General features: G+C 46.5%; 1 protein-coding gene across 1 annotated transcript in view; it reads left to right on the forward strand.

The window, feature by feature from the left end:
* HCN4 (hyperpolarization activated cyclic nucleotide gated potassium channel 4) overlaps positions 1-21,570 on the forward strand; it is a gene marked incomplete at both ends in the record, with an annotated part of 94,186 nt that overhangs the window by 24,132 nt on the left and 48,484 nt on the right. The window contains one exon of the mRNA XM_079541065.1: positions 5,571-5,994. Within this exon, the coding sequence (XP_079397191.1) occupies positions 5,571-5,994 (424 nt within the window). The remainder of the gene's footprint in view (positions 1-5,570; positions 5,995-21,570) is intronic.

Below are 21,570 nucleotides of genomic sequence, written 5' to 3' on the forward strand. Positions count from 1 at the left end.
CAGTACTCAGCTGAGGCATCCTTATGACTGTGGCATCGAAGTTCCAAAGGAAGATGAACAGTTCAGACTGCCAGCAGTCTGTGCCACTCACTGTCAGCTGGAGGAGATAGCTGGAGCATCTCCGGCAGACCCAGAGGTAATCTGGCTGTAGCCCTTCGCTGCTGTATCAGCTCTGGCTGTATCTCCACTGTTTATTTTCTGTGCATCTGCATAGGGAACAATGGGTAGGGAGGCTGAAGTATGCAGCCTGAGGAGACTGGGACACTGCACAGCTCTTGGCCTCGTGCTGCAGTGCATGGCTAATGTGCAGTGCTCGCAGGGATGGCAGGGGATACATATTATTTGCATAGATTGCATAGAAGGAATTAAAGCTGTTTGTCTTACTCTTTAAACAGGTTCCCCTTATCATATCCCATTATATAGCACAGAATATTTCTGTAAATCGTTTGATTTTTTTTTTTTTTTTAATTTTTTAAAGTGCATTTTCATTTCAGAGAGGTTTTCAAGTGCACAGGTATTTGAATAAATCACTGTGAATAAATTCACTTCTAGCAAGTGAATCTGTGGACTCGGTAGTTATTTAAGTGTCCTTTGGTGTGTTCAGGAGCAGTGAATCACCACATTCCTCCTATTATCTCTGTGAATAATGCAAAGTTTGTAACTCTCCAGTAGCAATGCACCTGCTCGTATCTGGAAGTGGCAGTACTTCCAAAGCCAGGGAAGGATCTCCCCCCCAGCTTTTCTCTCTCTCCTTGGTGATGTTACCTACAAGAATGGCTGACTTCTGGAGTAAACTCTCCTCCCACCATTGCTGCTCCAGCCACACTGACATCCACTAATGCTCTTTACAGAAGATGATTTCTATTTCTAGCCCCACTAGCAGTCCTGGGAATTAAAGTGCGACCTCGCTCCTGTCAGGGTAGTTGCTGGTGAGTGCAGCAGTGCATCATTCAGCATGCAGCTGGAGGGGGAAGGGAGCTGCCACTGCAGAACAGGGCAGATTTTCATCAATTCTTTGAAGGAATCACACAGCGATCCCTCCCTGTGTGGAGCAGAGGATTGGGACGTGGCTGGTGACTCAGTAGGTGGCACTCTGTTTCCTGAGTGAGCTCTAAGCCAGTGTGCCTGGGCTTGTTGGGGCGACTGGATTTGTCTTTGCTTTTGGTACAAGCGTGCTACGTTCATCAAAGATGTGCTCTTTTAAGTAGGGGAGGTTCGGCGCAGAGTCTGAGCTAGCTTCCATTGGTGAGGATATCCTGGCTCCCTGGCATTTTCACTTAGATGCGTTGTTATTTTTGCCTCCTTTCCACGCACTGTCAGGCAGCTCCTCAGTTCAACCCCGAGTTGGCTGCCTTACAGCAGAAGCTGCAGACATCCAAAAAGCCTTGTTAATTTAGAGGCGAGGTTGCCCAAGTCTATTTTCTCTTGACAGCACAACCACTACTGAGCGAGAACAGAAGTTAAGGCCACAAATGTGCCCCACTCAGGGAAAGTCTCTGAACGCCAGGGCGATGCAGCGGTGCTGACCAGGCTAACCTCTGCAATTCATTATTTTCAGTCCGGTGGTCACTATCCTTCCTGAGCTCATGCACTGTAACTGGTTACACTGCATCATAGAATAGATTTTAAAAATCAAGGTTTATTTAATAAGAGTTACATCCAAAAGCAATATTCCTTGTCTGCTGTTAAATTAGGCACTAGACAGAACAGAAAACTGATCCAACTCCCTCATCCACACCCACAAACTAATAGCTACAAATTCATACTCTCACATCAGCTATGTGTCACCAAACATGTTCAAAGAACACATGGTCTGGAAGTGCCTTTGCCCACGTTAGTTCTTACACATATTTTGTTGCAGCTATTTAGGAATTAACCATTCAGAGGTTGTGGTACATGTTAAAATGGGACTTTCAGCTCTAAGAAGTGGCGTAGACTTGGATGTAGTATTAAAAACAAGTATGTGCAAGCAACACATCTGGCTTATATCGTGCTGGCTGTTCCCCATGCTGCAAGCTACTCAGTCACACTGAGTCAGCTCTAATAAAACAATACATGATGTGAATCTATTGTTTTTTTTTTCTGTAAGCTTTTGAAAATGGGAAAAGAGAAGTCAGGTTATCAAAGGAAGATATTCGTAGTACAAATCTCAGTTAGACCCTTTTCCAAGCCATGTAAACAGTTTCCAGTCTGGTCATGCTCAAGAATCAAGCTCAGGACCAAGCTCTTAGCCTCAGACATCAATGGATGAATCCCATTCTCTCAGTTCTGCCATGTGGATTCTCTGCTTGCAGAACAAGACTAATTAACTCCATCTGTCTCTGATGGGTGTGATGGAGCCAATTTCATCACCGTCAGCTCTGTGGAATCCCTAGATGGAAGGAAGACCATATGAGAAACATAGATTATTAGTACTAGTGCTTGCCCTTATGTACATCACATGCTCTGCTATTCTCACCAATAATTTATAGGGAGTGAAAAGTGTTCCTTGGTGTAAATACAAAATTCTGCATGGGTGGGATTAGAACTCTGAGGTACCGCAGTCCCCGAGAGTCCATTCAGTGTAAATCCAGTGTTTCCACTCTGAGCAGGTCAGACCGTGAGTGCAGATTGGATGTTCAGGAGATCTGGAATCTTAGTAGTTGAAATTTAACTTCCAGCGAGTTTACATTGTAAAGGCAGGTGAATTTACTGTGCTGGAGTAATGTGCACACCAAATCCTTGGTGGTTTACAACCTTTTCTACCTCCTTCCTAGAGCCCAAAGGTTATCTCCTCCCTGCCATTCTGGATACCCTGTTGTTAGAAGGCAGTGCACTTGATATAAAAGTTTACCTTCTGTGTTTTGTAAGTGGTGGGTTTAATGGTCAGAATGGAAGGGAGCCTGGCAATAATCTGTAGTCACCAGTACACCCTTGGGGAAAATGGTGGTTTAAGAAACACACAGCAGCAAATTTTAGCCCTTTATCTTTGCTTCTCCACATGGCAAATTGTGCTTCCCCGTGGCTAGCTGGGCACTGGTATGTCATCAACACCTGCAGGCTGGGACTGAGGAATGTGAGGATGCAAGAACTGAAATATCAAGAAGTGCTGTAGATCAGGATGCAGGGCTGCTGCCCGTGGTGTGACCACACTCAGAAAGTGCTGCAGTCAGACAGAAAGCATTTTAGTGGAGCTGCGAGCATCCTGGCAGCTGTCCCCAGTTACTTCTTAGTACTGAAGTCACCAGCCATCGCAGGGAAAAGAGACAGAAGAATCCAGAGATCTCTGAGGAAGGCCACTTACCTTCGTGTCTGTGCGTGTCTGGCCATGTCTATTTCATGCCATTAATTTGAAACTTGGGAAAAATAATTTTCTTTGTGCTTATTTCCTCCTGTATTCCCTGCAGGCAAATTAAAGATGGCTGGGAGGTTATTTGTTTTCTGTAATAACATACACAGCTTCCAGACTTCCTGCTATTGTGCGATTATCTAGATTAATTGACTAGGAAAGATGTAGCATCATCTCAGCGCCTTAATAAGGAAGATTCATAGATTCACACAGTATTGATGCTTATTGCCATATGACAGAGCCTTGCTCTTAGGAGCATATGGACCTATCAGGGACCTATCTGCTGAGTTCTACCAGCGCCTAGCTTTCACACTGAGTGAAGCATTGCATGGCACCTCGGGAGCGAGAAGCGGAGAACATCTTAGGAAACCTCGTTAGTGAAGAGCTGCAAAAGGCAGTTGCCATCAGCCTCTGCTGGATGTTTCTGGGAATTGTGAGTGTGCTGCTTTGTGACCCTGTCTGTCCATGTGCAATCACTGGCATCTTTAATACCCTTAGAGGTACTTCAGAGTGTTAAATTCTGATTAGGGAGAGAGGGCCTATGCAGGCAGGGCTTTTGAGGCACGTTCTGCCCTTCCATTGCAGATGCTTCACTGCAGCAATGCTGTTCTGCAGTAGCTCAGCTGGGCCATGGCACAGGCTTGAGGGGGACCAGTTCTTACTAAAACTAGATTTTGAGGATCTTTGAGACACATCTGCTCTTCTGTAAAACATTTCAGTGATTTTGACTGTAGCTGGTCTGACAAATGAACAAGCAGCACGTGCACACCTTTCTTCGACAAACCCAGCAGTTTCCTTCAGCACATCACTGTAAATCCAGATCACACATTGACTTCACTGGTGTTGAGATGGTCTGGCTTAAGGGAAGGCACAGTTTTCTCCCTTGTGCTTGAATCCTGTTCAGTTCCTGTTTCTTTTTTATGGTCTAGGGAGTTAGGCTTATTTGATGCTCAAGAAGTCAATAATATGAACATAAGCAACCATGCTAGTTTGTGTGACTGACTGGAAGAACTGCTGCAGCTTTCTGAATGTTGCATCTTCAGGTACAGGCAACCGAGGCTGAAAATCAGTTTGCTCTGTGCACGTTGTTTGTTCACTGTGACAGATGTGTCTTAATATAAATTATTGATGATGCCCTCACAGTGTAACAGTAACAGCCCTGTAGCATACAATGTAGAGCTGGTGGAACCTTGGCAAGGTGAGAACACAGTGCATTGGCATCTCTACATGTGAAGCATCTGGGAGGGATTGGATCACCACCGTGTTGGGCAATGAGGGTCCTTTGTGAGACTCCTCAACAAAGTATGAGATCCAGAAATAATTTCAGTCTGCACTCTGGGTGAGTTGCAGCAATGTACAGAAGGTTCCTGTGCTCTAGGAAACCTGCCTTGGCAGGGGGTTGGACTGGATGACCTCCAGAGGTCCCTTCCCATTCCTATGATTCAGTGATTGTGTAATATCATGTGATTGTGTGTCTTTTATGCTTATGCGTGGGGAAAATCTTTTAAAACCCCAAACAAATAAACTAGAAACTATTTGAACTGTCTTCAAAAATGAAAATGAGTGTTGTTGAAAGGTCTGCTGGCTATTATTAACTCGCCATTAAGATGAAGGTAAGTTTCTTGAAGACTGCTTCATGGTGCAGTTGTTCAATGTTGTTCTTGCTAGATGTGTGATTCTGGGCTTTACTGACCATTTCTGTCCAGCACAGGAATCTACAGAGCGTGGGCTAAATTCAGAGTCCAAGCTCAGTGTATGGAACACCAGAGATTCCAGCAGGTTCTAGTTCCATCGTGATGCCAATGCTGTCAGTGCCAGCTACTTCTAAAGAAGGATCAGATGGTAGCGAGCAGGCCTGATCAAATAAAGCCAAAAGGCTTTATCGACTTGCTGACTTTGAGCCCTCCCAAGTACCTGTTTTCTCTCTCTCTTTTCATAGCAATCACTGCAGTAACTTCAAATATCTGCCTTCTTGGTGGCCCTGAAGGCCCACTGAAAGTTTTTCAGTGAGCGTTGTCCAGCCAGTTACCCAATTCATCTCTGAACATTTTCAGCCAGAAAATGAGTGTCCCGTTGATATTAAATGCTTAATTACACTGGCTGCTTGTGCACTGGGAAAACATCAGGCAGACGAGCAAAGATTAGGTAATGAGATGTGTGAAGTACATCAGTTGTGTTGACGAGAGCTCCCTGTTCTCCCTCTCCCACAGCTAATTTCACGTGTCTCTGTCTCACTGTCCAGGTTTTATTGGGATTTGACCATGCTGCTGCTGATGGTAGGGAACCTGATCATCATCCCTGTGGGCATCACTTTCTTCAAGGATGAAAACACCACCCCGTGGATTGTCTTCAACGTGGTTTCGGACACATTCTTCCTCATCGACCTTGTCCTCAACTTCCGAACAGGCATTGTGGTGGAGGACAACACAGAGATCATCCTAGACCCACAGAGGATCAAGATGAAGTACCTGAAGAGCTGGTTTGTGGTGGATTTTATCTCCTCCATCCCCGTTGACTACATCTTCCTGATAGTTGAGACCCGCATCGACTCGGAGGTGTACAAGACAGCCCGGGCACTGCGCATTGTGCGCTTCACCAAGATCCTCAGCCTCCTGAGGCTCCTGCGGCTCTCCCGGCTCATCCGCTACATTCATCAGTGGGAGGAGGTGAGCAGAGGCTGTGGTGCACTTGCATCCTAAGTCTTTTCTCCACTTATGCTGATATATTCCACAAAGGTGCCTTCATTGAATGCCCATTCTCCTGCTTGTTCTGGTGTGGATGCTGGAGAGTTGTGTCTTGAGTGTAACGCTTTGCTTTGAGCAGGTTCCCAAGAGGGCCTTCAGCATTGTTACTTAGTGACTTGAGACTGTGCTGTCTCCTTCAGGGTTGTAATATATGTATATATGTATGTAATATATGTATATATGGCCTGAGAGGTGAGTGCTGCAGGCAGCATGAAGTTATGAGCTGCCTGTGAGGGGAGCAGTTAGCATGTCATGGGCCCCTCAGAGACTCAAGGGTCCAGAGACAGCAGAATGGAAAGGTCTAGAGACAGCTGGTTTGCAGAACCTGTGGCATTTATTTGTCCAGGTAACTTCTTTAACATCCTTAGGTCTTAAATAAATGGCTCGGTTATGTATTTATAGCCTTCTCACTTTCTAAATTCTCTGACATGATGTTAAGGGGAAAAGGAAAGAAGAACATTCTGCAGACAAATAGGGTCTATTTAAAAACATAATGGTCTGGTGAAAAGCAAGAGCCCCACTAGCCTGTGCTGTTCCCAGAGGAATTTCAACATAGAATCATAGAACCATAGAATCACAGAATGGCTTGGTTGGAAGGGACGTCAAAGATCGTGTAATTTGAACACCTCTGCCATGAGCAGGGTTGTCAACCACTAAATCAGGCACCAAATCAGGCTGCCCAGGGCCCCATCTGGCCTGATCTTAAGCAGCTTCAGGGATGGGGCATCCATGACTTCTCTGGACAGTCTGTTCCAACATGTCACTGCCCTCTCAGTGAAAATTTTCCCCTGACATTTAATCTGAATCTCCCTTTTTTTAGTTTAAAACCATTCCCTCCTGTCCTATCACTATCTATCCACGTAAAAAGTTGATTTCCCTCCTTCTTATAAGCTCTTTTTAAGTACTGGTAGTCTCCTACCTCTTTTCTTAGAGAGCCTTCTCTTCTCCAGGCTGAACAAACCCAGCTCCCTCAACCTGTCTTTGTAGCAGAAATGCTCCAGCTCTCTGTGTGTTCGTGGTACTCCTCTGGACATGTTCCAAAAGCTCCACATTTTTCCTGAGCTGGGGACCCCAGAACTGAATGCATTACTTCAGATGGGGCCTCACAGTGGCAGAGGAGGACAATCATCTCCTCCCAGCTGGCCACCCTTCTTCCAGTGCAGCTGTTGGCATCCCGGGCTGCAAGAGCACACTGCTGGTTCATGTTAAGTTTTTCATCCAGCAAAACCCCAGGTCCTTCTCTGCAGAGCCACTCTCAAGGAGTTCTCCCAGTCTGTACTCGTATCTGTGCTTGCTTCAACCCAAGTGTGACACTTTGGCCTTGTTAAATCTCATTAGGTTCACATGGGCCCACTTTTCAAGCTTGTCCAGATCTCTCTGGATGGCATCTCTTGCTTCTGTCATATCAAATGCACCACTCAGCTCGGTGCCATCAGCCAACTTGCTGATGTCATTGAGAAGATGGTAAAGGATACTGGTCCCAAGACAGACCCCTGGGGGACACCACTTGTCCTTCACCTGAACACAGAGCCATTGACTACAACCCTCTGGCTCTGACCATTCAACCAATTACTTATCCACCAAATTGTCCACCTTTCAAACCTCGATCTCCAATTTAAAGATAAGGATGTGGTATGGAACAAGTTGTCAGGTTTCATGTGAGAGAAGTCACCACCTTTCCAGTAGCTTGAAAATTAGTTATTTTTTTTCCCATCTCTGTGCTCTCCAAAGCAGAGAGAAAGCTCCCTGCAGCTTTCTCCACATGCCAGTAGCATGTTTTCAGGACAAGGAAAGCTGGTCAAGGCAATTTCATCTTCTTTTCCATTTTTTCTATGCTGCTTTGGAGCAGAGACTGACGCAGAGCATGATCTAATGCAGAGCGTGCTCCTGGGAATGTGAAGGGGAAGCAGCCATGCAAGTCATAGCTGGATCACACTGAGCTGTCAGAACACTAATTCATGACAGAGGCAAACCTTTTTCCTCCTTCCAGCATCACAGACTCAGAGAAAAAGTATTAGTGCATACTTGACAAATTTCACGCTTCGTCTTTGTAGCCTTATAATTTGTGAATGTTTCACTTGCAGAAGGCCACAGTGGCTCGTTGAAGTTTGGGATGACTTTTGTGCAAGGTGCTGTACAGATGTAAGAGGGGAGAGGAGACAGCTCCAGCCCTTAAGAATTCACTACTAGGTTAATTTGATTCATAGCACAGACAGACGGGAAGTGCACTGAGAGATGGAGACAAATGAAGCAGAAATGTGTTCCGTGGAGTGACTCAGGAGCTCGGAGACTGAGCTGAGCAGTGAAATATCTCCAGCTCTATTGTCTCATCCCTTGGTTGCTTTGCTTCTCTGTCCTCTAATCTGAGAGCACTAGGGAAAGGTGAGTTGATGGCCTTTGAGTTGTCAAAGTGGGTCCTTCATACTGATTTACAGGTAGCTATGGCAGCACAAAGCTCAGCACTTGCTCAGTGCTGCTACTTGACTTCCTTTCCATAACATGGTTGAAGAGGAATTGAATACATTTGTGTTCATTGTACTGAATTTGTAAAAAAAACATAATGAAATGTAAGCAAATCAGCTCCCTTTCCCCATCTCACTTCTCACACAGTTTCACTGAGCAGCCATGTGTAATTTCACTGTTGTAAAGCAGAAAGGTGGGGCATTCTGCCCATTTGCTGGCCATTCTGGGTAGCAGGGCTCAGCAGTGCTGGGTGCGCTCCGGGTCGCTCCTGAAAATCAGACACCCTGGAGTGATGCAGTGCTGCAAGTGGAAGGGACAGATGGTGTTGGATTGCAGTTGGAGACTGCAATGCAGACTCTGTTATGCATTGCAGAGCCCAGCAGAGCAAACACGACCGTCTTTTTTCAAACAGGGCTCGACCCAAGCAGCAGTTTTCCAATGACAGTATGGAACTAGGAGGTTTTCCACCTTCTTGAAAAAGAGAGAGAGACAAAGAGAAGGGGCAGTCTTCTGCCACTGGCGCGGTGCGTGCTACAGGATGACAAGGAGATGGGAAAGAAAAGTGCTTCTTCATCTTTGTGTGGGAGTAAGCTGTTGTGCTCCCTGGAGCCACGCTGACAGTTCTCAGAGCAATCACTGCTGCCATGGGAAACTCAGCTCCTTGCTTGTACCTACTGCTGAGACTGAGTCCTGCGTGCGGAGGAGAGGAGGATGCGCTGTACGCAGAGGTGTCAGTCTTTTTGCTCTGTCTCCTATGTGAATGTTGCATCTATGCATTAGTGTCAGTGTGAGTGAGTACAAGGATAAGTGGTCACTTCCTGAACAGCAAGCCTCTCTGTTTCTTCCCCTGCAACTGTCCATGCTCTGCATGAATTTATCACTCACCCTGCAGTGAGGAAGGAACAGCCTTCTGTAGGGCTGCAGTGCTGTAAAACAGCCAGCTGCTCATCAGTTCCAGATCAATGCTAGTCATGAGTCTGTGGGCTCAAGAGCCAGTGGTTAGAAGTGCCTGCACTGTTCTGTCTCAGCAGTAGATCACTGCAACGTCCTCCCCCAGATCTGAACCGAGCACTTTGGGGCCTGCAGCTTGGCAAACACACTAAAGCAGAAAGACACACAAAAAAGAAAAGCAATCCATTGCGCTTATATTCACTGGAGTATGAAAAAAAGCTTAGTTCCAAATGTGGCAGTTTATTTGCATTATCCATTTTGCATGAGTTGTCCAAGGAATGAATTTACCAGTAGGGCAGAATATAAATAGAGTCTTTCTGAAGTGTCTGCCTGTATCTATCCTGCAGTCAGAGGCTTGACTGCAGTGTTGGAAGACTTGGGCCTGGTGTGCCTGTGTGTTATAAACTTCATGGTCTGGTGGTTACCAAGTGCATAAGCAGAGGTGCAGGATGCAGCCTGGATCTGGAGCTGTACTGCTAAAATTAGAGTAAGCCTGGGTACTTGTGTCACACCTTGGTCCAAGCCATGGGAACAATCCACAAACAGCCTAAGAGAAGATTACAAGATTACATGTGATCTCTGGAGCAGCTAGAGAACTGCTGTGCTGGAAGAGGGGCTACTGGACAGCCTGAGCTCTCAATACAGCAGCAAAAAAACCAGAACCCTGCAGAATGCAGTATGTGATAACTGTACACACCCAGCATAACCCTGCTTCACACTGGCTGGCTTGGTGGCAGCCCAGGGGAGCTCTTGTCATCTTGGCCTTTGAAGCATTCCAGCAGCTCTTCAGAGTGGCTGGGCAGGTTTGTGGCTCTTGGCATGTGAAGATGGGGGCAGGCTGTGGCTCACAGGCACAGAGAGCTGTTGTCTGTGAGAAACTGGTCCAAGAAAGCCAGCTCTGAATATCAGCATCTTACAAACCTCATCCCAAGGTCACCCAGCAGAAATAATGAAAGCAGAACAGTGCCATGTAACCCATACACCCAATCAAAATGCAGTGCAGATTGTGAGTGTTAAACAAAATTCCCTTTAGGTTTTCATGGGCAGAATTGATTGAATTTTTTCTTTTTGTAAGAGCAGTTTGCTGAGCTTTCCCTATTTGATGCACAACATCTACCCCAGTGTTTGGTGCTAGGAGGCTGTAACCTGTGTTTAAGATTGAGCTATTGTGACTCATGAGCAAGGGACGTTTATTGGGATACCAGTAAAGTCCTGCTCCTATAAATTGGTTCCCAAATAGCACATAAGCAGCGCTAGCCAAAACATCTTGATCTCAGAATCTTTTCTGAGAAATTATGGTGGGAAGGGAAGGAAATAGATGGTTTTCAAATAAATCAGAATGATAAGAGATTATTATAAGTGATGGGATTTTTGAAGATTTGTGTCGGATAAAAAAGAAGATACAGTTTTTAACTTCAGTGCCTGTGAAGAAAAGGACAATTTATTGATTTTTTAAACTCTTACTTCAAGGAAAACATGGAAACCTTCCTGATTGCTGTCATTTTCTTCACTTGAGTGTCCACATTATACAGAAGTTTCAGAATAGAGGAAATGCAACTTCTCAGGTCTGCTGTTGGCCACAGATTGCATCATCTGAAAGATGACATTGCTTTGAGGAAGATTCAGAGATATTCCAGAAACGGATCCAAAGTCTCGAGGAGTTATGTGGAAGAACAAGGAGAGAGCTTCCAAAGAGTGTGAGAATATGGCTCTCAATTGATTTTCATTTTCATTTGAACAACTAATTCCCCTCGGTTCTTCTGACCTATTTGTAGCCTTCCTTCAATTAAATTAAATTAACATGGCTAGTGGCCTGGGGGATGTAATGTTAGTCCAAATCCATAACCAGCTCCTGAGGGGGGAGGAGCTGGGCGAAATGGTTGCACTCCGGCAGCACAGCGGGGTCCCATTCCACGAGCAGTTCAAAATAGCTGAGCAGATTTGTCATCGATACGATTTGCAATTCTGTCACGTTAAATAGCAAGGCAGGCCCATGAGAGTAACTCATTAAAACCTCTGGCCACCCTTGAGTACAGTCAGACTCAGCAAACACAGGAATGAGGCAGGGAGAGGGAGAACGGGCTGGGTTTCTTCCTTAGTTTGCGTTACCTAATTTCTGAAGGCAGCATTATTAAGCATTTGTCTTAATGTCATTGCAAGAGCTTATTAGAATCATAATGCCTGTTGTGGCAATTTGCATTCTCACTGCACAGTGACCCAAAACTGGAGCATCTTTTCCTTTTAGAAAAAATCCCGGCTGCACTGCAATCAATAGCAAAAAACTAATGCTGACATATTAGAAGGAGGCTGCTCAGGATTCTACCCCGGCCTTTTCCATCAAGCTATTTTCTCCTGTGCAGAATGTCGTTGTGAAGAGAGGACAGGTGACCCAAGTAGGCAGGTGTTCCTTATTTCTGTACAGACACTGCATCTACCAGCACCTCTGGGCAGGTAGTGACCCCTGCCCTGTGTCACCTCTCAGGAGAAAGACACGTAAAAATTTTTTCTTGGCAGAGTTTGTCTTCAACAGGAGGCTCTGCTGCTGTAACACAAATTAAGCTTTCCACCTGTGCAATGGGAGTGCACAGTTACAAAGACAGTATCATAAAAAATCGCTTATAATGAATTACAAGGAGCAAGGCAAATATTTGAATAGCTGCACAGCTACAAAGGGTGCCATAAAAAGGAAAAAGCCTTTTCTATTTTTTGCAGTCACCTTCTGGCAGCGCTTAATGCGTCTCCTGTCAACAGGATGGGATGATACGGGGAATGGATGGCTTGAGGGGCTGGGAGTAGGGTGCAGAGCCATTTGTCTCTAGGTCAGTAGTTCAGATCCTGCTTGCAGCAAGTGAAAGCCATTTGCCATCTCCTGGCTGTGTTGTCTCTGATGTGTTCCTTGTAGACAGGTACCTGCACGACAGACTCAGCTGGGGCTGGCCCTGGTAAGCCTCAAGCTCTCCTTCGTAGCAGCAGAGGGGTTTCAGTTCCCCTGCACACCTGAAGTCCCCTTGGATCCTGGCATAGGGCATATAACAGGAGGGTCTCACTGGCGCCCAGCCTCCTGTTCCATGTGTCACAGGGCTGTCAATCTGCTCTTTTACACTGCCCTGAAATTATAAAGGTTTACAAAAGAGAAAGGCTGAGCTCCTAATGATCCCTAATCACTGTGATAGCTGGTTTTCCTCCAGCCTTTCATTTTCCTCTTCCCTTTGGCTCCTCCTGTCCTACTCCTTCACTGGACGCTGTGTAAGTTCCCTTTCTCAGAGCTCACGTCCCCACATCTCTCTGCCAGCACCAGCTGCCCACAGCTCGACTCCCATATCTTGCAAGCTGCCTGCTGTTCTGCTTCAGGCCATTGTTTTTGGAGAGGACTTTCTGGCAGGCCTTGTTACTGCTGTTGTGTCACAGTGACAGAGGGTCCTCAAAGGAGTCTGGTGTGAGGAGGTTCCTCCTGCAAGCAGTGCCATTTTCTAAGACTTATTGTAGAGGCTCTGTGTTGATAGGACGTGTCCCTCAATGCAGGGATGCAGCACAGCGTAAATGTGATGTATCACTACATACTGCTGGCATTAGGAACAACCAGTGCAGCTTTTGGAGCCATTCAGAGGGAGATTCCTGTTATCATTCGGGTTGCTGATCCACTGCCAAATCTGTTTTTGCATTAGCTGTATGGGAATAACGTTCTGACAGACTGTTTAAGGCCAGCACGTCTGAGGCACGTTAGCCTTGGCGAGTGGGAGCAAATTAATTGCTCCTCTCCTTGCAGCTTCTTCCAGGAAGGCACTATTGATTGCATTCATATCAAGTGAAAAACTGTGATGAGGTAGCTAAAGAGAACAGCATTGCCTCACCTCACTTATTTAGGAAGACAGGGTTGGAAGGGACTGTGCCACATCCATGTGTCACGTGAATGAAGCAGGAGCTTAACTTAGTGGAGAAAAAAAGGGAAAGAAAAAGAGAAAAAGAAGAAAAAAGGGAAGAATAAAAGGGAAGCATAAGGAGGAGCATGGCTGCACGGTGTTGCTTTTTACCGTAAAAGACAAATATCAGCACATCTTGTAGTCTGTAGGCATTTACTGCACCCTGTGGCAAGTGCTGTTGCGGGGCTCCAGGAAGGCCAAGAAGGCTCAGTCTCTCTTGCAGACCAAGCTCACTTGGGCAGAGTGCAATGTTTGGACCTGTGGCCCTAGAACCATCACTAGATAATGCTGTGAGCTGAGGAATCCATCTGCCTTGCTGAGCAAACAAGGTAGCCAAAGGCAAACTCTTACTTTTAGAAGATGCTGTGCACGGAGGAAAGGGGATAGAGCGATGCCAGCTGTGCAGAAGAGGCAGGCCCCATCCTGCCTGAGTAAGGTCTGTCCTGAGCCTCCTCTTCTCCACACTGACCCATCCCAGCTCCCTCAGCAGCTCCCCTTAACACTTGTGCTCCAGACCCCTCACAGCTCTGCTGCCCATCTCTGGACACGCTGCAGGGCCCCAATGTCTTTCTGGCAGTGAGGGGCCCAGCTCTGAACACAGCACTCCAGGTGCAGCCTCACCAGAGCTGAGCACAGAGGGATGATCGCTTCCCTGCTCCTGCTGGCTGCACCATTGCTGACACAAGCCAGGATGCCACTGGCCTTCTTGGCCACCCGGGCACACTGCTGGCTCGTGTTCAGCTGAGCGTGGACCAATATTCCCAGGTCCATTTCCTCTACAGTTTTCCAGACACTGCCCCAAGCCTGTAGCAATACACAGGATTAATGTGGCCAAAGTGCAGGACCCAGCACTTGGTCCTGTTGAACTTCATCCCATTGCCCTCAGCTCAGTGATCACAGCTGTCCAGATCCTTCCTCAGGGCCTTCCTGTCCCCACTTCCTCCCGATTTGGTGTCCCCTGCAAACTTACTGGGATGCACTTAATACCCTTGTCCAGCTCATCAGTAAAGATACTGAACAGGACAGGCCCCAGTACCGACCTCTGGGGAACACTGTTCATGCTAATGCAATGCAAAACAGCCTTAACTTTCTTTGCTAGTTTGAGGTGAAAGGAGGAAAAGGTCTTCCTGGGGAAGGACGAGCTTCACTCCTTCATACACAGAGAAGTACGAAGGTTTAATGGGCAAGAGCCTTATTGATGAAGTTATTTTCTGAGCACCGCTGTGAAAAGAGCTGTTTTGAAGACAGTTTCAGGACATGCAATTATCCAGTTTGCCAGCTTAATGCATTCAACTTAACCTCATTTTTATGAAACAGAAATCAATGTAGTAACTTTTTCAGAGCAGAGAGATGACATTTTATTCTTGCTTTTCCCACAAGGATGCATATTTTTAAGCTTCCTCTTCTTCTTTAACTCCTCCCTCTCCCAGTTTTGATTAAGCAGGAACACCCCAAGGGCTAGAGGAAAGGATGAGGCATTTTCCATGTTCCCAGTCAGAATGGAAAATGTTTATGCAATCTTTTTGCAATGCATGGCAAAATTCTCCTTGTCTTTATAGAAGAGAACTCAGAACTGCATCTATGACCCCAGTACATGAACCTTTTTTCACTCCAATGCCATGTCACCAGGCAAGAATTCCAATATGATGTTGATGATGCTGATCTTCACCCCCAAGGTTCGTTCCAGGGAACAAATGTCCCCCATTCTCTGCCCTTCCTGCCTCGGTCACTCTCCTTCACAGTTAGGGATGTTTTGCTAATGATCCCTCCCTTCGTTTCTTCTCCCCTTCCTAAGCAGGAATTCCTTCAGAACAACAGCAGCTGGAGCTGTGCACTGGTTAATGTCTCTCCAGAAGCTCTTCAACAAGAGTGCACATAGAATTGGAGAGAGCAGTGTTAATTGCCCTCCTTGTGATAAATATGCCACCTCTCAAGTACTTCTACCCCTAGCACTTCCTAAAGTGCCTTGCACCACACACAGGGTATTTTAGTCAAGGAACAAATGTAAAACTGTAAACTGGGCACTGTTCCTGCTCTTCTGTAGAAACAGAGCCCTAACCCATTGTGGTACATAGATATCTTTACATTTTGTGGCTTTTCATCATACTGTGCTATGCCTAATAGCATTTCTCTTGAATTGTTGACTTGAGATAAATGAGAAGAGGATGGTATCATGCTTACTTTGGATCTTTGGTCCCTGAGAGGCACGAGAGAAGGTGAAAATTCAGGAATGCGTTTCTCAAGTTTGGATTTGAGTCAAGAAGAGAAGATGATGGTCTTCAGAGTGTGCAAATGGACTTGGAATCGGAGACGACAAGCCCAGGGGAAATATTGAGGCCACGGCCAAGACCTGAAGGTGACTGAGGACAAATTGGAAAAGAAGTGCTTGATGCAGCACTGTGTGCTGCAGGCTCAGGAAGGGGAAGAGTTGGGGTCCACAGAACACTGCCCAGTGCTGAGGTGGTGCACAGAGCCCTGCTCCAGGAGGTCTGGACTCCAGGAGTCTGCCAACGTGGACGGTTGCGTGGGGAAACCTGCAGCAGGTGAACATGGAGAGAACCTCTGCGTGCTGGCAGTGACAAACAGACAAGCAGCAGCAGTGCCTCCTTGTAAACACTGGGAAGAAACTGTGAGGATAATGTCTCTTAAAGCAGCTGACAGGCCTGCTCTTCCTCAAGTCCCTGGAGGGGTTGGAAAACAGTTAAGACGCAGCAGCTGTGTTTGTTGTGTTCTTTTTTTTTTTCTTCTCATTTATATATTTTTTTTTTCACCCAGCAAACTACCGGGTGCTAATTCCTCTTGATTTGCTGCATCTCAGTGCAGCCCAATTTGGAGAGGCTGTCCCTCAAATAGGGTTGATTAGACTCCTCTCCAATATGCATCATCCAAACATCCACTAATTCCACTTTATCCCATCAGTGTGTCTGGCTTTTCTGATGCTACAAAGAATTGAGCTGGAATTGTCTAGTTAATTATATAAATTGCATGCAGCCAAAGTCCAGAGGTGTCTGTTAGGGCCCAGCAGTGACCACCAATGAAAGACTTTATGCAGAGAAGCAATTTCTAGTCATTGTCTCACCACCACAATTGAAAGCAAGTGAGAGAGAGGGAAAGAAAAGTGTGATTCAGGTTAATTGTACTTTCCCCAGCAGGCTTTCCCCCTCCCCACAGGCTTGGCCTGTGCATGAGCCTTGCTCCTCTGCATTCCAAACACTTCCACGAAGATCTGCTGCCTGCCAGTATGTGCAGGCATCTTACCAGCTGGCTTTTTCAGCTGATAAATCATCCCAACCTTGTAGGTACGACAGAAGATGAATAAGGACTTTCTCCTTTAGCTCTCTGCCCTCCAGATCTGAAGACACATTTGCGTTTTGTCTTGAGAGTGAGGCAGACCCAGTCTAACTCTGGAACAGGAAAGAAAAATGGAGGAAGGAAGAAAGCAGAATGAGGAAAAATGAACGCTGGCGAAGGCCTGCTGCATTACCACGTCTGTCCTGGCACTCAGCTATCTGATCTTCAGAGGCTGTTGTAAGATAAGTTTTAAATGCCTCCAGTAGCAAGACGCTGTCACTTCTCCTGGGAAGTTCATCTTGCAGCACTGCCTTATACACCGTGAAAGAGACTATTTCCAACTACAGGAGATTGCCTTGCTTAGCCAGGCGCTGACTGCTTTAGTCCACAGAGAGCATGTGTGCTGAAGAGCGGAGAGCTGGCTGTGCTGTTTCCAGGTGGAGGAGATTGGTTTCTCCAGCACAGAAGGCAAAAGGAAAGGTCTCTCATATCCACTGTGAGGAAGGGGACTGAGTGTAGCAGGTTGTAGCTCCATCCTGCCTTGCTGCCACACACAGAGCTTCCCATGGCTGCATGCGGGTAGAAGCAGTGCAAGCTATGCGTCGGGAGAACTTGAAGAATCCTTTCTGGAGCTCCTCTCCTGACCCTTGGCAATGATGCTGCTGGAGGCAGGATACACATGACGCTGCTGCTTCTCTTATTCAGATTTTTGCCCCTCTCCTTACCCTCTTCAAGGTCATTTCAGCAGTTGGCAGGGAAGGAATAGTGCAGTCCATTTTAGGAAGATGGAAAAAACCTTCAGTTTGCATCCTGGCTCACTGTGAGTGCTGGGAATGCAGACAGTGAGCGATGTAGCCAGGCTGGAACACGTTCCTCTCTGGCCTTTACCCTTTCCATCCTCCCTGCCTTCCCGAGGCAGAGCATGCTGTGAGCTTCTGCAGGAGATGCTTCCTTTAAAAGGAACTTTTATCGCAAAGCACTTGCCCCTTATCTGCAGACTTCAGATGGGGACGTGCTGCTCAAAGTGCTGATTGGAGACACACAGCAGCTGGCAGCAGCTTTCCTTCTGCTGCTGAAGGGATGTAGCTCCCTGGATCTTGCTCCCAGCCTGGCTGCAGCAGCGCGGCCTCCATGCCAGCCATGCACGGTCACAGGAGAGGCAAGCCTCCCCCTACATTCACCAGCATTGCAGAAAAATAAGCACGCATCTGCTGGCTTTGCTCAGTAGCACTACAGAAGGGGAATTTTACATGTCAGAGCTGATCATACCCTCACCAAGTGTCTGTGTGCTTTGGTGAGGCTTGCACAGTCCCTTTGGAAGCTTGTAGTGTTTCATCACCCCTGCTCAAACTTGCCCCTGGGTGCTACAAGTGCCGTTCAGCAAGCTCCTGAGAGTGGAAGTGTAGGGCTGCTCTGCCATTTCCTTGCCTGGGAAATGATGCCCAGCCTGAGCTGCAGGATGTGCTGCTTCTTTCTGCCTCGTTCATTTTCCCTTCCTACCTCGACACCCTGCAGATGGAGGGCAAGTGGCCTCAGAGCCCAGCGTTTGAACCTGATGAACTAATGGGATGAGGGAAAAAGTTGTAGGCAGTGCTACAATCAGCCATTTGAGTGAAGCAGTGCCTACTTTGATTTGCTAGCAATTTTTGGAGTAATTTGGATGAAAAGTTTCCTGCTTTCCTCCTTCCTAGGGAAGAAGTGAGCTATAGGACACCATTCCAGATCTTGCTGCACTGTCTTAGGTGGACAGAAATTGTTGTTGGGAGAGACCTCTCAGGTGGGACAGGATGTTTGCATGTGATTGAAGTGGAAAGACGGGATGGAGGATATTTTAATTCCCAACAGGACTAGGCCCCACGCAGAGGCTTCCTGTTCCCATCACTTATCTGTGGATGGTCAGTCTGACAGCTAACAACCAGCCTACTGCCTCTGGGACTGGCAGTTCAGCACACTGTGGGCTGCTTTCTGGAGCTGGAAGGTGGCAATGTTGTACCAATGAGCCAGCTTAATTGACAGCTGGCCCAGAAAAGGAGATATGCTGATGGATAGGAGGCAGCTGCTAACTCCAGATGCCAGTGCTGGCATCAGAAAAGAGGCAGGAGAATAGACCAGGAGCACGCCAGTGGTGGGGAAGTGAGTCTGGGACATAGCAATGTGAGGGGGCTGGTGCATGATGGCATTGACAGCTTCTCTGCTTCTTACTGGGAAGACCCAAAGCCCCCATTTAGGGTTTTCCCTAATATATTCTACCCCTCACCCTCAACATTCCTCCTCAGTTCTCTTTTCACGTCCAGCAGGTCTGAAGAACCCATTACCAAATGCTTTCTCATCAGTCTCATCAGATATGTTTACATCCTCCATGAGGTTCAGTCTGCAGATGAGAGAGGGGATCCCTAATGAAATTGTAATGTTCAGATCGTTTCTGCTTGGGAGAGCTAAGAAGCTCAGGCTCAAATACCAATCACTTGCTAAAAATTTGGATGCAAATATAATCCTTGTGGAGTATGAGGTGTGTGGGTTTTTAGGGAATTCTGAAATATGACGGTGATGCTGCAAACCCACCAGATATTCTTTTAAGTTTAGAGAAAGAAGATAAAACCCCTTGTCTTATGAGATTTCAGCTATGTCAGGGATAGAACTGGGAAATCAGAGCCCATAGTTTTGAATTCATACTAAGACCCAAACTAATGGCGCAGGTTCATATCTGGGTTCTCCCACTCCAGCTTTGACTTCTGAGGAGGCCCAAGTTTGGTGCTCAGCCTTTGCTTCATGCCATGCTGTTTTACCTCATCTTTCTGAGGCTTCAAAACAGCCTTTCTTACCACACTGCTCTAGCAGAACTCCTTGGCTGCAGCTTAGCTCTATTTGCTTTGTGGAGGAAGAGTACCATAGTCACAAAGAAAATAAGTAATAGTGTTTTTTAAAACAAAGAATAACTTAGTTGTAGTGCTGAAGCTTGTTGAGTTCAGTACCTTTCAATTGTTTGGGAAGAACGTGCCTGCTGCCCTGATCCCATATGTTACAGCTGCTCCTGCTATCTACACCCTCTTCCTGAGATGCTTGTGTCCTGATTCACATTTTTGGCTTTGCCAGAGCTTTATGAGGTTGAAGATCCAGCTTCATTTATAATCACTGCTGACAATAATAATTCTGCCTTAGGTTAGAAGTGCTCGTGCAAAGACACTCGTTACATCGAATGCAAAGCACTGAAGCACAGCACTGGTCCCATCCCCATCCCTTCTTACAGCAGCATGGCTCTCCAGGGCAGAAGTCCAGTCCTGTGTTGAAGTTTTACTACTCTGTTACCACTCTTTCCAGTGGCAGAAATGGCAATGCCCAGCCTTTCTGCATTCCTGCAGTCACTTCAATAGGAGTCTGATCTTGCCTAGTGCCTGCACTGCCATGTGAGCATGCATCCAGACCTTAGCATTCTTCCAAGGCAGATGGCCTGAGTATTTTCAGCCCTCATTCATTCATGGTCTGCAGGGATTGAGCAGGACAGAGGCTGAACACCATCCAGGAGCAGATCCCTGGAGATACTCAGCCCTCCTAAATTCACCACGGATGCTTTGAACCCATGCTACATCTGCAGCCCCCATACCTCTGCATACCTAGCGCTTGCTTGGAGCCCGTTCTCACTTTCCACTGCAGGTATAGGCTCTGTGTACCTAGCCTTAGCTGGTGTAGCACAGCCAGTGTAGACACAGCCCCTGTAAAGCCCAAAGAGCCACACAGGTAAAGCAGATTGTACCCCCGACTTAATTTGTCTGAATAAATATTCAGTGCTATTGACAAGGGAGGCTCGGGTGCGGCAGCATGCAGTGAGCTGCTAGGGGATTGTAAAGAATGATCAATGCTGTCATTTTTATGTACTTCATTTCCCCTGGTGATTTCTCAGTGCTGCCACCATCATCTCTTCTGCTCATTTCTTCTTACGCTGATGGGGGTGAATTTTCCTACTGCTGCACTGGGGGCTTTCACAGCAACGAGGTGTCATTAAATCAGACAAGGCAGCAGAAGATGAAGAATGATCCAGACTGTAGAGGGCAAGGCAGGAGAGGTCGAATTGAGCAAGTTGTGAAGTCAATTCCCAAAGGACTCACTTTTTTTCCAAACTAAGCAAGAAACCAAGCAGAGTGAGGGAAACAGCATGAATGCTAAGGCAGCTCCATTCCTGTTTCATAGTGTTGCTGCTTTGTAGAAGATTCTTCTGTGTGATTTCTTACTGGCTGGTTTTCTGCTGGAGGTGACCAAAAAGCAGAACGGGGGTTGAAGGAGCACAGGGTGGAGATAAGCATTAAAAATGGATGTAAATCACCATCATAGGATAACTGGGGATAAGAATATCCCAATTTTAGACACCTGGGCTACCTCTGCACTGTAGGAGTAAAGGGAATTCAGAGAAAGCTGATGAGAATGATTGAGAACTACTTGGAATAAATCAGAAGTTTGAAATTCTTTCCTTTAAGGGGAAGAGATGAAAAATAAAAGCCTGTAAAGCAGTCAGTGGGCTGAAAAAAGATGAGGGCCATATTTATGCCTGCTGTACACAACAAGGATACGGAGCAGCCAATGAAATTGAAAAGGCAGAAAGTCCTGAATGAATTCAAGGAAATACTCTTTCAGACAGCACGCAGTCAGACATTGGAGCTTCTTCCAGAGACAACATAATTCAAGGGCAGCTTGGGTGTCTATGTGAGCTATACGAAGAACAGAGTTAAAAGGTAGGCAAGAGCTTCAGAAGGTTAAAAAACACTCCTGCTTCCAAGTTTAAATCAATCTCTCACTATTACACATTCAGGTGAAGCCTTCCAAGGAAATTGGTTATCTTCCCTCTGCCTGATGCTTCCTACGCCGTCTTCTGAACTCATTC

The sequence above is a fragment of the Tetrao urogallus genome, assembly GCF_951394365.1.
Source record: "Tetrao urogallus genome assembly, chromosome: 11".
In the NCBI taxonomy this organism is placed as follows: Eukaryota; Metazoa; Chordata; class Aves; order Galliformes; family Phasianidae; genus Tetrao; species Tetrao urogallus.